We start from the raw sequence: 15,394 nt of genomic DNA on the forward strand, positions 1-15,394 counted from the left end.
TTCTCAAAAATCTGTTGCCATGGATACCAGATACAGGCAGCCAAGAGGGAGCAGTTTCCAGCTTAAACTGTAAATATTGAATTATGATGGGGAGGAAAGAGACAGCAATGCAGGGCAACGTTCCTGCCTGAATGTTCTAAATATCCAGATAATCCTTTCATCTCTATTCACCGCTACAGGAAATCTGGTGCATCATTCATGTTCATCAAGTTCGACACAAAAAGATCAATCTGTCTTCCCGAATCCAGCCACTTATCTAACTCTCTATTACAGACTGAGCGCTGCCCCCATTCCCTCATCTCTCCCTGCCTTTTTGTCTGGAAGATCTTCACTCCCTTAAGTGGGATGCAAAGTAAATGCCTGATTTGCTATACATAAAAGTGAACCGCATTCAAACCACTTTACCAAACGCTGGAGCTTTCATGTGGATACAGTTCCTCTGTGGATTCATGGATGGGGAGAAAGGAGATTGAGATGAAGAATGTGAAGAGGGAAGAAAAAAAGATTTAACAATTAATAAATGCTTTGGCAAATGTTGCAATAGGGGCTACTGGAGAGAAGGACTGAAAGAGCAAGAGAAGAGATACTCTGAAGGTAAATGTCAATAATTGGTTAACTGTCTAATCTTAGCAGTGGATTCAGCAGAGCTTAAATAATAATAACACACTGATATTCATAACAAAGCACAGCACTTGACTGCACCGGGAAGGAGAGCGGGCGAGAGTCAACGTGCTAACCTTGAGCTGACATTGTGAGCAGCAGAGACTCACGTTCAATCAATAAAGGGCTTTTCTCAGGGAGTCCACTAATCTCACAGGGCAGCAGAGGGTTCATCAGTGCTGAGAGACCCCTGGGACTGACAGAAGTAATGGGGTTAGCAGAGAGGGAGGAAGTGTGTGTGTGTGTGTGTGTGTGTGTGTGTGTGTGTGTGTGTGTGTGTGTGTGTGTGTGTGTGTGTGTGTGTGTGTGTGTGTGTGTGTGTGTGTGTGTAGGAGGAAAGATCTTCACCGTGAGTAAGACAGTGAAAGCGTGCAAGGAACAAGCAATTGTGGGTCTGATAGATAGCACGGTCTTGTGTGCTGCAGCTTTCGTGTTACTAAAGTGCATTTGTGTGTGTGTGTGTGTGTGTGTGTGTGTGTGTGTGTGTGTGTGTGTGTGTGTGTGTGTGTGTGTGTGTGTGTCCGAAGGAGCAAGGGCCATGCTGATAGAGTGAGAAGTTAATGGGACGTTTGGCAGGGTTGATTACTGAGGCCTCAGTGATCCGGCTGGGTTAATGAAGCAAATTACTTCTTGGATAACACACTACCGCTGCTATCTGCAGCTCCTGATACACTCTGATGAACCACAATGGCCTTCTCTTCTCCATCATTTACCTTCTTAAAGCCTTCTGCCCTAAGTTATATCACACACATTCAGTGTACCTGTAAATGATACAATAAGGTACAGTATGGTACAATACGATGGTACGGTAAGGTGCGATACAATAGTATACCACACCATATACTTATTGTCCGTACGGTATGGCAGAATGCGATATGATACGATACGATGTGATACGGTACAGCACGTTAAGGTACCATACCATACCATATGGTACCATTTATTGTCCTTGCATTGGATTATATCCTGATTTTCAACAGATGATAAAAAAAAAACATACATACTACATAGTGCTAAATAAAAGACACTAACTTATTAATGCACGACTTTACATATACACAGTTTTTTTTTTGTTGCACTTTTATTGTCATTACATAGTACAGGCACTATGTAATGAAATGGTTTCTCTGCATTTGACCCATCCTAGTGTTAGGAGCAGTGGGCTGCCATTATGAATGGCACCCGGGGAGCAGTGTAGGGCAGGGGTTCCCAAAGTGGGGTCGCGAGATGATTACAAAATAAAAATGGAAAATTTGGAAAAAACAATTTAAAAAAAAATGTGATAATTTTTTTTAATTATTTTTTTATTTGTATTATTATTAATAATAACGTTTGCATAGACATTTTTTTCTTTGACAATCCACTAGCACAGTGTTTCACAAAGGGGGTCACCAGTCTCTGGCACACCTCGGTAGCACTTGGTCTTGCCGGGACTTGAACTGGTGACCTTTCAGTTGCCAAGCCAAGTCCCTATGGACTTCGCCACCACCCCCAGCTTGCACATACAACACAAAGACAAAACTACTGACAATGGTGACGTATTGCACAAACCTCATGGCCAACATTTAGGTAAGAGTGTTTGTAGCAGTGCAGCCTGCTCTAGGAAACCCTGAATCTGAATCTCCTCAGGTAAGAGGTGAACTCTTGGTGGAGGATGTGAGTGGGATCAAAAGTGGATGTTTTTAACCCCCATCATTTTTATAGCGGTCTGTACCAGGCGAGCGATCTGTGAGCCCACCACCATGGTTTTGAATGCGTCCTGGGACACATTCATTCAACCTCTACATATAATCTCCAAATGTAATTCCTGAATGTTGACAATCAAATAAGACAAATAAACAAAGAATAAGGAGGGACCCAGAACCGCAGCTCATAGTGTACTGTCTCTATAAAGTGGCCACCTGCCATTTGCACATGCAGTCATACTTGCATATACGATGCTAGACACACACAAATAAAGGGAGAGAAAGAGTTATCAGAAGACTTTGTTCTCCATTTGGAGCTGAGAGAGATTCTTCTAATGAGAGTGAAAACTATGTCTGAGCGGAAATGCAGACCAGAACAAAACAACAACGCAGATGGGGGCTAAGACAACAACAAAGACAGCCCTAAATGTAGTTGACTGCCGACTCCCTGCTGGCTCTGTCTATGTGCAGAGATGACACTGCGCCCATCCCCCTGCTACTTATAGGGACATTATCATAATGTTGTCTCTGTATGAGCCGAGCTATCAAGTGGGTTCATCTTGAAGTCCTCCACAAGCCCCGGTGTATGCTGATGCCTCAGAGGCTGGAAGAAGACAATGGTGAAAAAAGGAAAAAAATGCAACCCTAATATTTATTCAAACTGACAGTTTTCGCGTCTAACAATGCAGCCCAGGACTGACAGCACCAATTTGATGAATCTCTGCGTTGATCGTAAACCAATCTAAGCAAAGAAGATAATGGTTGTCCTTCTGTGTGTCCTTCTGCTGTCCTATTTTCCTGTCACTACAGACAATCGAAAGAATAAACGTGAAATGGGTAAAGTGACTCATGTTGGGGACTGTGAGTGGTTGCTGTAAATCACCGTCAGAATAGAGACAGCCTACATTTAGGTTCAATAGGTTTTATATGTCATACTCAGATAAGAAAAAAGCACCAGATTAAGAGTGGAAGCAATTGTTTCTATTAGACACAGGGATAATGAATAATTAGTTCTCAGAAGCAGATATTGTTTGTCAGGGCTTGTGTTAAGATTCACACCTCAAACTTCCACCCTACAACATCCTGTTGTGTTATAGCTGTGCGTGTGTGGTCAGATACAGCTGCAGTCGTGTGTGTTTGTGTGTGTGTGCCTTTATGTGAGAGTCAAAGACAGAAACAAAGAGGAAAACTCCCTGTGACAGCACCACCACTTCCCCTGAGACTTGATGAGTAAAACATACAGCAGGTGTCTGATACTGCACTGCTAAACGCTGAATCATTCTCCTTTTCTCTGTGTATAAACCTTATCTTTCCGATGTCATGACCTAATAGATGGCATTTCATAACTAAAGGTCAAAAGGCTTGAATTGACTCAATTTCGAAATGGAGCAAATTGACCAACTAAAACAGAAAGAGAAAGTCTAATGTATAGGCAAAATTGTTGGACATCTTTTATAACATTTGATCAAAGCAAGTTAAAGATTTTGACAGTGGGTTTCCCCCCTAAATAGGCCATATCATGCTCTTTTCTATCAGGTTCTTACTTCAATTTTGGGTTCCTGCTAGAATATGTTAACATGCAATATCAACAAACACAATATGTTACGATACTCTATAAATACCTGTACTCTGAAACATTGCATTTTAAACCCCCGACCCACCAAGCTGACAATGTCTGGCCTTTGGTGAGTATCTGCTGGCACTGTTGACACTTTTCTTTCCTGCCGACAAGTTCCAACAGAGATTGTTGCCTGTTTTTTTAAAGTATGTGTACAACAACGGTCAGTACGTCTGCAGTCTAAAGTCTTCCGGTTTTTAAATGCAATAACCAGATGGGGGAAATGTTCAGTATGCTCTAATGAGTATGCATGTGCCAAATCTGATTAGTTTATTTAATCCCATGTTTTCTGACTTTGGCAGCCAACAAAAAACGTACTTATTTCGCAGTTTGTGGGTTGGTAGGAACTACACATACCAAAATGTATGTGTTGAAGTACAAAAGTGAGGTTTTCCTGATATGGCTTCTTTAGGATTTGTCACTTCATTCAGATATATATATAGATCTTGTTTTCTGCTTTTTATTGTGAAATGCATAGTATGTGGCTGGTGGCTTAAACAAATCTGATTATCAGTTGTCACTTTGTTTAACAGAACGTGTGTTAGGCAGGGTGATGCAAAGAGGAAATTAACTGTAAAAACAATATAAAATCCTCAGGGACCTCCTGAATAGCCTCTTCTTCTCTGTCCTTCAAAGACAACCGGCCAAATATTCAGTGCTTTACAATCATTGTGCAGTGTTGAATGAAGTGGCCACATACAGTACCGCACAAATACACACACACACACACACACACACACACACACACACACACACACACACACACACACACACACACACACACACACACACACACACACACACACACACACACACACACACACACACACACACACACACACACACACACACACACACACACACACACACACACACACACACACACACACACAAAAACACCTGTCCTAAATTTGTTGTTTACTGTACATCATGTGAACACTGTCCCATCTGAAGCTGCCTCCAGCAGGATGTGGTGGTGCGGCACGTCCTCGCTCAACAACACCCACTTCCTATGAGTTTGATAAACAGCCCTGCGGTTTCACTAACCTCCTGCCCGTCAAACAGAAGAACACACACACACACAGCTCAACAGCATCACCATCTGCTAATTTGACATAAAACCAGAGTGAGTTAGTGTGTAATGTATTCCATACTATCAAAAGATTTACTGGGACAAACTGTATAAACGCCACCAGAATCACTTACGCCTCCATAACTCTGCTGCCGATCTCCTCATCCAAAGCCTCGGAGGGAGAGACTGAGGGGAATGAGCACAAGAATGCCCTCAAATCACATCAGAATTACAGGAGGACATCAATATGTCATATTTGTTTTAGAGGGAGTGATGTAAGTGGGTCTGAGTTATGTCCGCCACTGGACAGTTATGTTCCACATTAAGGCTGCCTGTGCATCCCTAAAGGTTGATAATGCAATGCCATTAAAGATGTAGACCTTTGCTAGAGTCTCTTCTCTCCTCTTCTCTTCTCCCCTCTTCTCTGCATGGTTACATGGGCACACACAGTCCTGTCAGTCACATCTGTGAGCTGTCAGGATGTGAATGTGCATGAGACTGAGGGGTGTATTAGGCATGCTGATCCTTCACACTCCTTCCACAAAATGGAAGTGTGTGTGTGTGTGTGTGTGTGTGTGTGTGTGTGTGTGTGTGTGTGTGTGTGTGTGTGTGAGAGGCGGGGAGGGTCAAAGGAGAAGAGCCATGCCTAATCCTGTGGGATGTGAGGGTATCTATTGTGTATGGAGATGGGATGTAGAGATGTGTTCAGTGGTGCATGGATCACAAAACCTTCCTAACTGACAGAAGAGCCTCTCGAGAGGCCAATGTCAAACTGCAAAAAAAAAGCAAGATAAAAAAGGGGCAAACTGTCTTGAACACAACAGTACTGCATATTGCATCATATCTGTGAAATGTTACGGATCTGAGTTGAGATTTTGAATGCCTTTATTCATAGAAATATGGTATAAAAAACTGGCACTGTATTATTGTCAAATAATTTTATATTCTTAGTAGTTTTAGTCATATTTATAGATAGAAACCCTAAACGATATAACCAATACTCCACTTTACAATGATGCATACATTATTTGTAGTTGATATGTTTAGTCTTATTTTATATAGACCCTCTACTAAAATTATTAAAATGATAAAAGTTAAATTATGATTATTTTTTTATTATTATTTTGTAATCTTTTTATTTGTTTATGCATGCTTCCTAGTTAACATTTAGCTGTCTTTGGCTCTTTTCGGCTCTAACAAATGTAAATGTCCACTCTTTGGGACGAATAAAGGTATTCTGATTCTGATTATTTCACCATAGCTTAGTTGAATTAGAAGTAGTGGTTCAAAGATAAATAAATAGTCATAAAGTGTATGGGTACAAACTGACTTCATAATCTAATACATAAAACGATGGTTTCACAGAATAGAAAATAGAAATTGTCACGAAAGATATCGCCTGTAAACCTCATCAAATCACATAAACCTGCTTTATATATTGATGTAGTGATGATTTAACCCGGTAGGTGGCGGTGTTGCTCAATATAAAAAGTTATTTAACCCGGAAACAGAACTCGCGGACCTTTAACAAAGCAGGAAGTGGATCTTGATGAAAGTGACAGTTAGCAATCATGGCGCTTGAAGCAAAATCCAGAAACAAACGATACGAGAAACTGGATTTCCTCGGAGAGGGTCAGGTAGGTGGAAACAGATATGAGTGGATTCGGTTTTGAAATCTGTCCACTCTCTTCCAATCCTATCTGGTTGTGTGGAAAGCATGTTAGCATCAAGCGTTAGCCGGTTGTTAATGTCAACAAAGCCTTGCTGCTCCACGCTACTGTGTTCACTACAGCAGCAGTGATGTTGAAAAAACAACACTTTTCTCTACCGTTTTCTCCCTTTCTCTCTTCAACAGTTCGCCACAGTGTACAAAGCCAGGGACAAAACAAACGACTCCATAGTTGCCATTAAAAAGGTACAATAAATAAGCTCAAAATTGGACATTTGTTAGCATGTGTATGCTATGCTGATGTTTAAAACTATGTTGTTGTTTTTTCTGACAGATTAAGGTTGGCCACAGAACTGAGGCTAAAGATGGTAAATGATGACTGCACACATTTAACACTCAGTGCTGCCCATTGTCTTCACCCTGTTAATTACTTTTATTTCTGATTAATAGGTATTAATAGGACTGCTCTTCGAGAGATCAAACTGCTGCAGGAACTGCATCATCCAAATATCATTGGGGTGAGTGAACATTTATTAGGTCAGAATTCTAATAAAAAAGTTAATGGTGTTTCTTGTAAGGGGGGGAATAATGAACGTTCTATATTTGAACTATTCACCGTATTTGCTGTGTGTTTTTAGCTGCTGGATGCCTTCGGACACAAATCTAACATCAGCCTGGTGTTTGATTTCATGGAAACGGATCTGGAGGTGGGAGAGTTTATCATGTCATTAACAACATCTCTTTCTGTCCATCTGTGTCTTACTAGAGGTAGACCAACATCACATGATACAGTATTATGCAGTCCCATACATATATAATACAACAGCTCATTGAGTTTATGTATGTAATGTGTTTCAGAGATCTAACTAATTACTTTAACTATCCATTCATCTACAGATTATCTGCTAGATTTATCAACACGCTTTTTGATCTATACTGTAACTATAATAGTGTCCAAATATATAAAAAAATTGTGAAGAAATGTAAATCCTTGTTTTTCAGTTTCCCTTTAAATGTCTTGTTTTGTCAGACAGTCAAAACATAAAGATAATTTAATAGTGTATCGGAAAGAGAAAATATCAAAATAATTGTTTATTTTTTCTCAGTGGATCACTGCAGCTCTAATGAGTTGTTTACTGAAACTCTTAATATATTGATCATCGTAAATTGTGTTTCTTGAATGTGTCATAATAAATAACTTGAACTTAACTAAATTCACTGAATAACTTTTGGCAGGAAATATAATGGCAACTTATTGACTCTAACTGCCTATTATTTAATACACCTTAATAACACATTGCAAAAATGATGCAATGTTAAATCATTAAGTGAAATCAGCTTTTTCGTTTTATTAAATCATATTGTGAGGAAGTATATTATCCTTATTCTTGTTCTATGTACTGTATGGGAATTTACATCTCTCTTTCATGGTTGTAAAAAGAACATTATGTTGCATTTCATTAGTGGGCCACAACATGATTGACATTTCACTCTTTATTACCTTCAAGCAAAGTGTTTTCTCTTCCCCACTAATATATTTTAAAGGTGTGTGGCAAGTGTCAGTCATTTGTTCAGTACTATGTACAACTTCCACGTTGTGAAATGTCAAGAGTGCAAAAATAAGCGAAATAATTTAAAATTGTGAAGAGTTGTGAGGTCAGAGTAGCACAGAAAATATGAGCATGACGACGACAATTGGCAGCGTAAGTGCTCTCATGTAACCATTAAGTGCTTCTGCACGGTCACCGAGGCTTTTTTTATTTTCCTCCTCTGGTTTTGTTTTAGCATACGAGGCTCCAGATGGGCGCCAACCACCAATACATCAGGCTCTAATAGGAAGATGCAAAACAAGATATATACACTTTAGAAAAAATCAATAACACTCGGCTCTTGGCCCTCAGAATGAATTGATGCCATTAGTGGCTCCAGACAGACAGGGACGTGAAATATGATGCTCATCTGATTATCTGTGCTGAAGGACTATTTTTAGACCAAATGGTTAGATTTGGCTGTAAGGGCTTTTCAAATACAGATATGTGATACCTTTTCAACTAAATTGTCAATAAAATCACGACGCAGGATACTCAAATTAGTGTTTTTGGATTCTGGATGAAGGGTTGAATCTATATTGGGCTATTTAGTTTTCATGCAGCTGTGTCCAGTGATATCTGCCAGTTATTTATTGTCTTTTTTACTCCGATACTCGGCTTAGACATGTAAATACAGAAAGTAATGGAAATGGATGAAGATTATTGGTCATAACATGTCCGACTTTTCATAAGCCTCTTTGTTTTTGTTTTTAGGTAATCATCAAAGACACCAGCCTAGTGTTGACGCCTGCCAACATCAAAGCCTACATCCTCATGACTCTGCAGGGATTAGAGTATATGCACCACCATTGGGTCTTACACAGGGTAAGAGCACTAGTATGGAAACACACACATATTTGCAAACACACAGACATTCATTTACATTCTGCTACTTTGTATGTCCAGGATCTGAAGCCCAATAATCTGCTGCTAGATGGCAGCGGAGTGTTGAAGTTGGCTGATTTTGGTTTGGCCAAAGCGTTCGGCAGCCCCAACAGAGTCTACACACATCAAGTCGTCACCAGGTATGTGCTTTTTCCCAATTTTGTTCAATCAATAATGCAGAACGTGGACTTCTTTGCCTAGTCTCCTGTGTATTTGTGTCCACTGGAAATCTCCCACAGTAGCTCAACTAAATCCATTAAGACATTAAATCCATTAAGACCAGTGTTGGGCAAGTTACTTTTAAAAAGTAACTAGTAATAGTTATAGTTACTCCTCTCAAAAAAGTAACTAGTTACTTTATTAGTTACTTGGTGATAAAAGTAACTAGTAATAAGTTACTTTAAAAAATAATAACAATAAAAATACAAGTTTTTGTGTTGTTTTTTGCTGACTAGTTCTCTGAAGGCAACATACTCGACCGTTGCGATGGGCAGCATGTCCTCAACAACACACCTGGCAATCAATCTATTTAGTTGACTCTGGGTGACACGTGGTGACGTGGGGGTCTTTGGCGACTAGTTTTATAGCCCCATGTTCATTACTTAGGTGCTTCAGGAGATTGGCATTGCTGTTTTTCAATGTGGACAATGTGCTTTCTGTCCTGCACACAGTTTACATTTTACCCTAATATGTTTTGCATCCTTTATCCCCACAAATTGAAAATAGTGGTTATATTTCCAAGTTGCAAATGCGCTGCTGCTCTCGCTGATACTTGCATCTGCAATTGTGTGTGTGTGTGTGTGCTGGTGGTGAGCGTTGCCGTGTGTGTGTTAGCATTAGCAAGTGTTCGTGTATGTGTATTTTCCCCATAAGGCAAGACCCGCCAAACTCTGTCTCTGATTGGCTTACCCTGAAATGTTACCTCGCGTTAACCAATCATCACTCCTCTCTGGTTACTTTCACTTTTCCATATTGCTGTGAGAGGACATCTCTGTATTCGCCTTTAAGCTACATCCGCAGGGAGATTTGGTTCAGTTCCATCACATAATGTAACACAGTAACGCACCCATTTAAATCACAGTAACTATAACAGCGTTACTTAATGGGAATAGGTAACTAGTAACGCTATGAGTTACCGCAACAAAATAGTTGCGTTACTTTGTACCGCGTTACTGTACTTTGTAACGCGTTAGTCCCAACACTGATTAAGACATTAAATATGCTTGAGTATATTGAGATATCTGTCAGTAGTAGATATGTGACTGGTTGAGACGTATGTTACAGCACACATACTAATAAATACAGAAATCTTGTCCTCTTCTCGTTGTTACATTATCTCAAAGTTTCCCAAGTGTTTGAATTGACAGAATATTGTTCTAACTAGCAGAGTAGCATATTGGATGTCTGTTTTTAAGAGTTGTAAAGTGTAACTTGTTGATCTTATTCCCAGGTGGTACCGCGCCCCTGAGCTTCTGTTTGGTGCAAGGATGTACGGAGTGGGTGTTGACATGTGGGCAGTGGGATGCATCTTGGCAGAGTTGCTCCTTCGGGTAAACAAAACACACATTTAGAAATATTCATACAGGTATTAGCATGCTGTTATTTCTGTATCCCCGCTAAGGTCTCTTTGTGTCTCCTTTGCTGTAGATACCGTTCCTCGCTGGAGACTCAGATCTCGACCAGCTGACTAAGATCTTTGAGGCTCTTGGCACGGCTACCGAGGAGTCGTGGCCTGTTAGTATCTGTTTTTACCAGTGAAGGATGTGTTATTATACTTGCATGTGAATCCTTGTGTAATTTGTTTGTAATTTATGTCCTCAGGGCGTGACTAGTCTACCAGACTATGTGTCCTTCAAAATATTTCCTGGCACACCTCTGGAACATATATTCAGTGCAGCTGGAGATGACTTACTAGAGCTGCTTCAGGGCTTGTTCACCTTTAACCCCGCCACGAGGACCACAGCTACACAGGTAAACAAAGCAGAGCAAAGGCAGTATTCTCACTTCCACATCTTTGGAGTAAGGGGTTAACTGTGGTCAATTGTGAACACAAATAAAAAATCTTAGCCTAAATATTCATGATGATCATTTCAAGTGTTTATTTGAGTGTTAAAAAAGAAAATCGTCATTAAGTATTTTGATAATCAATTAATGGCTAAAATCCTTTTTCTATGCAAAAATGGCAAAAACGTTGTCGTCAGCCTTTCAAATATGTAGGTTTTCTCCTCTTTGTTTTACATCATATTAAACTTAATACCTTTGGGTGTTGGAGTGTCAAGTCAAAACGTTTAAAGACATACATTTGTAGATGGTATTTGGACATTGTAAAGCCCAAATGATTAATTGAGAAAAAAATATTGTCATACAAACAAGCTTAATTATGAAAAATTGTAGACATTGCAGCCAAAGTAATGCGTTCCTATGATGTGATGATGTGTTCATACTGTTGTCTGTTTCTGTCCAGGCTCTGAAGACGATGTACTTCAATAATCGACCTGCACCCACTCCTGGACCCCTGCTCCCCCGACCCAACGGCTCAGCTGAGGCTCTGAGGGAGAAGGAGACAGTCGGGCTCAAGAGGAAAATCGAAGGCCTGGAGACAAGTAATTAATACATAGTTGCTTTTTATATACCCATGAAATGCCACCTTGACCTCGACATACTCTAATGTCAAATGAAGCCTTTCAATATTATCATGGTAAAACTGTGAACGTTTTTAGATTAGATTCAACTGTATTGTCCTTGCACCGAGTACAATTACTCGCGTACAACGAAAGGCATCTTTTTTATTTATTTATTTTTGTGTCAGAAACAAAACATACAACAATAATATTAATATATTATTTTTTTCTTATTACATTACATTTCATTTAGCTGTCGCTTTTATCCAAACCAATACAATAAGTGCATTCGACCAAGAAGATACAAACTTGAAGAAAACAGAATCATATAAGTACATCAGGTTTCATAGAGCTAAAACATTTAAAGTGCTGCTCAACTGGCTTTAGATAAGCCAGTCCTTTATTAGTAGTAAGTGCTTTGTTAGTATACAAGTGCTTTTTATTTTGTTTTGATTTGTTTTTTGGATTTCTGTTTTTCATTTTATTGCTCGAAGTGGAGTTAAAAGAGATGAGTTTTCAGTCTGCGCCGGAAGATGTGTAGGCTTTCTGCTGTCCTGATGTCAATGGGGAGCTCATTCCACCATTTTGGAGCCAGGATAGCAAACCCACGTGTTTTTGCTGATGGGAACTTGGGTCCCCCTCGCAGTGCGGGTGCAGCGAGCTGTTTGGCTGATGCAGAGCGGAGTGGACGTGCTGGGGTGTACGGTTTAACCATGTCCTGGATGTAGGAAGGGCCAGAACCATTCACTGCATTGTACGCAAGTACCATTATCTTGAAGTGGATTCTAGCAGTTACTGGAAGCCAGTGAAGGGAGCGGGGGTGTGGTGTGGGATAATTTAGGAGTTTGTGTACATAGAGAAGAGGAGGGGACCGAGGACAGAGCCCTGAGGGACCCCTGTAGATAATTGACAAGGGTCGGACTCGGACCCTCTCCAAGTTACCCTGTAGGTGCGGTCTTTGAGGTATGAGGTGAGGAGGGAAAGTGCAGTGCCTGAAACTCCAAGTTCTTGGAGAGTGCGAAGGAGGATCTGATGGTTCACCGTGTCGAATGCAGCAGAGAGGTCCAAAAGGATGATGACAGAGGAAAGGGAGGCTGCTTTAGCAGTGTGCAGTTCCTCAGAGACAGCAAGGAGGGCAGTTTCTTTTGAGTGACCTGCCTTGAAACCAGACAGATCAAGAAGGTTGTTCTGATGGAGATAACAGGAGAGTTGTTTTTTCAAGTGTTTCAAACAGGAACGGGAGGAGAGAGACAGGCCTGTAGTTTATAACATCTGACGGGTTGACAGTGGGTTTCTTTAGGAGAGGGTTCACTTTTGCCTCCTTGAGTCTGTTTGGCAAATGACCAGAAGTTAGAGAAGTATTGATGAAATGGGTGAGAAATGGTAGAATATCAGGAGCGATAGTCTGAAGGAGGTTTGAGGGTCAATAATCAGGTCCCAATGTATTCTTGCAAGAAGGAGTTAAATCACATACAGAAATATGGTTCAGCTCACACACACACGAGGTATGCTGCTGAAAGGATAAGAAAACAATCACATCATGCTTATGTAGTCTTCACAGCATCCAATAACATAGTCGTAAATCGGTTTAGCGCCAGCTCGACGCATGCAAGTTTTCTTTTTACGATAGTCGGATGTTACTCTTTGCCCTCCAGAGAGTAAAAGATAAGTGTGTATGTCTTCTTTTCTGTGGGTAAACAAATGAATCAAGTCTTGGCTCCTCCAGTCTCGACAGGGGGCAGCTGCAAGGTCATGCACAGTTCCAACAGTATAAGATAACAGTGGCACACAGTATTAAGCCCATTTTCCCAACAGTATAATACAGAATAAATAGGAATATATTCTAGACCGTTATTGTCATTTTGAAATACTATGAATAAATGAGTATGCCATAAAATGTTGGTTTTAAACAGTGTGTGCAACAATGTCGAGGCTGATTTTTAAAAGGAGTTGGACATATTTAAAGCATCCCACTCTAACCCTTACCAGCCAATCTTACATATAACATGTTGTTAATTTTAGCCGAGGGAACCACTCGTTTTCTCAGGGTTAAGCACACTACAGTCATAAATCTAGAATACCACTTGTTTGAACCTAGCAATTCAAAGGGTGTTGGCTGCACATTAAACAGTAGTTAGAAATTCAGAATATAGCAAAATAGAACACGCATACAAATATACACACACACACACACACACACACACACACACACACACACACACACACACACACACACACACACACACACACACACACACACACACACACACACACACACACACACACACACACACACACACACACACACACACACAGATTAGTGGATCGTGGTTGGGTAGGTTTTACTGAAGGAGGACCTTGATGTTACTGGGAGGTTCAAAGCTTTTCCAGCTCCTCCTGTGGTTTCTAAATGTTCTGGGTTGACTATACGCTCTGCTCTATGCTACAGTATATTATAGAGCGAATTTCCAAATACCTACACCATATGGAAACTTTAGTGGTTAGCTGATTGGTCTTTATAGGCTTTATTAAAGTTGCACATGTAGTGTAGATACAGTATGTGACTGTATTGTTAAAGTATCTTTCTTACTTGAGATTTAGATTTAAACACAATATCCTATCCAGTTTAGGAGCACCAGAGATACCTAGGTCTCGGTCTTATCTGTCCATAGTAGGTTTACGGATTAAGATGATGGTCTCAGTTGCAAGGGCATTAGACAAGGAAATTGAAAAATGTAGCTAACCAGCTTGAACTGCATGGTAATACCAAATCTGCTTAGTTTAGGTAAAAATAGGACACTTTTCAGCTTATGGTCTCTACTATGACAGTAATACAGAATAGTTTGGTAAAATGAAAAGTGTGCCATTTTGGGTAAACATTTAGTTTAGTTTTGATCCTGTAGTTTATGTTAAATATGACAATTGTTTAAGCCAACCAGAATGTAATGGACATCTTTGCAAAAGCTTCAAGAGTTGTGAACAGAATACATCATTTTGTTTAGTTACTATCAAGGATGAGAATACTTAACAGAAGAAAAATAATGTTTCTAAAGCAGAACCCAACCGAAACATATTGGTTATATTTGCTGTTAGTGGACTCTCAACTAGCCCGGATTACCTAGTGAATTTCGCAAAAAAGTGAAGTGCTTTTTCATGTTTTTGTAACAACATTCTTTGTATTTCTTTTCAGCTGTGATGAAGAAGAAGCTAATTTTCTGACCAATGGAACCTGGTTCATCAGAGGATCACCTTCTTCATACACTTGCGTGGCTCAGCCTTCACGCATTGCTCAGGATTATCCACTGGAATGGAGGGAAAAAAAGGAACTCCAAAACCAGCGGAGGGAAAAAGGCTCAGATGTTTTTAGGAAATTTTAGAGGATGTCGCTGTTGAATCAGTCAAGACTTGTGCCTAAGATTACCTCTACGTATCCGAGGGGCTGCTGTGTGAGCCATCCCATCCACTGATGTACTACAGAGGTCAATAGCCTCAACTCTGGTGGACTTTTTGCATTGCCACAATGATGGCTAAGCTCTGGGAGCCTGTTGTAATATGTATATTTATGTGACTGAAAATAAGAACAACCAAACAAGAA

The 15,394-nt window shown here is 40.2% G+C and overlaps 1 protein-coding gene across 1 annotated transcript; it reads left to right on the forward strand.

Moving 5' to 3' along the window:
• The first annotated feature begins 6,543 nt into the window (after window positions 1-6,543).
• cdk7 (cyclin-dependent kinase 7) lies at window positions 6,544-15,394 on the forward strand. Its single transcript, XM_079689420.1, has 12 exons — window positions 6,544-6,672; window positions 6,891-6,950; window positions 7,039-7,072; window positions 7,155-7,222; window positions 7,343-7,411; window positions 9,008-9,118; window positions 9,200-9,318; window positions 10,629-10,728; window positions 10,826-10,912; window positions 11,000-11,149; window positions 11,643-11,781; window positions 14,990-15,394. Exons 1-12 carry the CDS (start codon window positions 6,607-6,609, stop codon window positions 15,016-15,018), a joined length of 1,032 nt encoding a protein of 343 aa, XP_079545546.1. The 5' UTR covers window positions 6,544-6,606; the 3' UTR covers window positions 15,019-15,394.

The sequence above is a fragment of the Notothenia rossii genome, assembly GCF_949606895.1.
Source record: "Notothenia rossii genome assembly, chromosome: 6".
In the NCBI taxonomy this organism is placed as follows: Eukaryota; Metazoa; Chordata; class Actinopteri; order Perciformes; family Nototheniidae; genus Notothenia; species Notothenia rossii.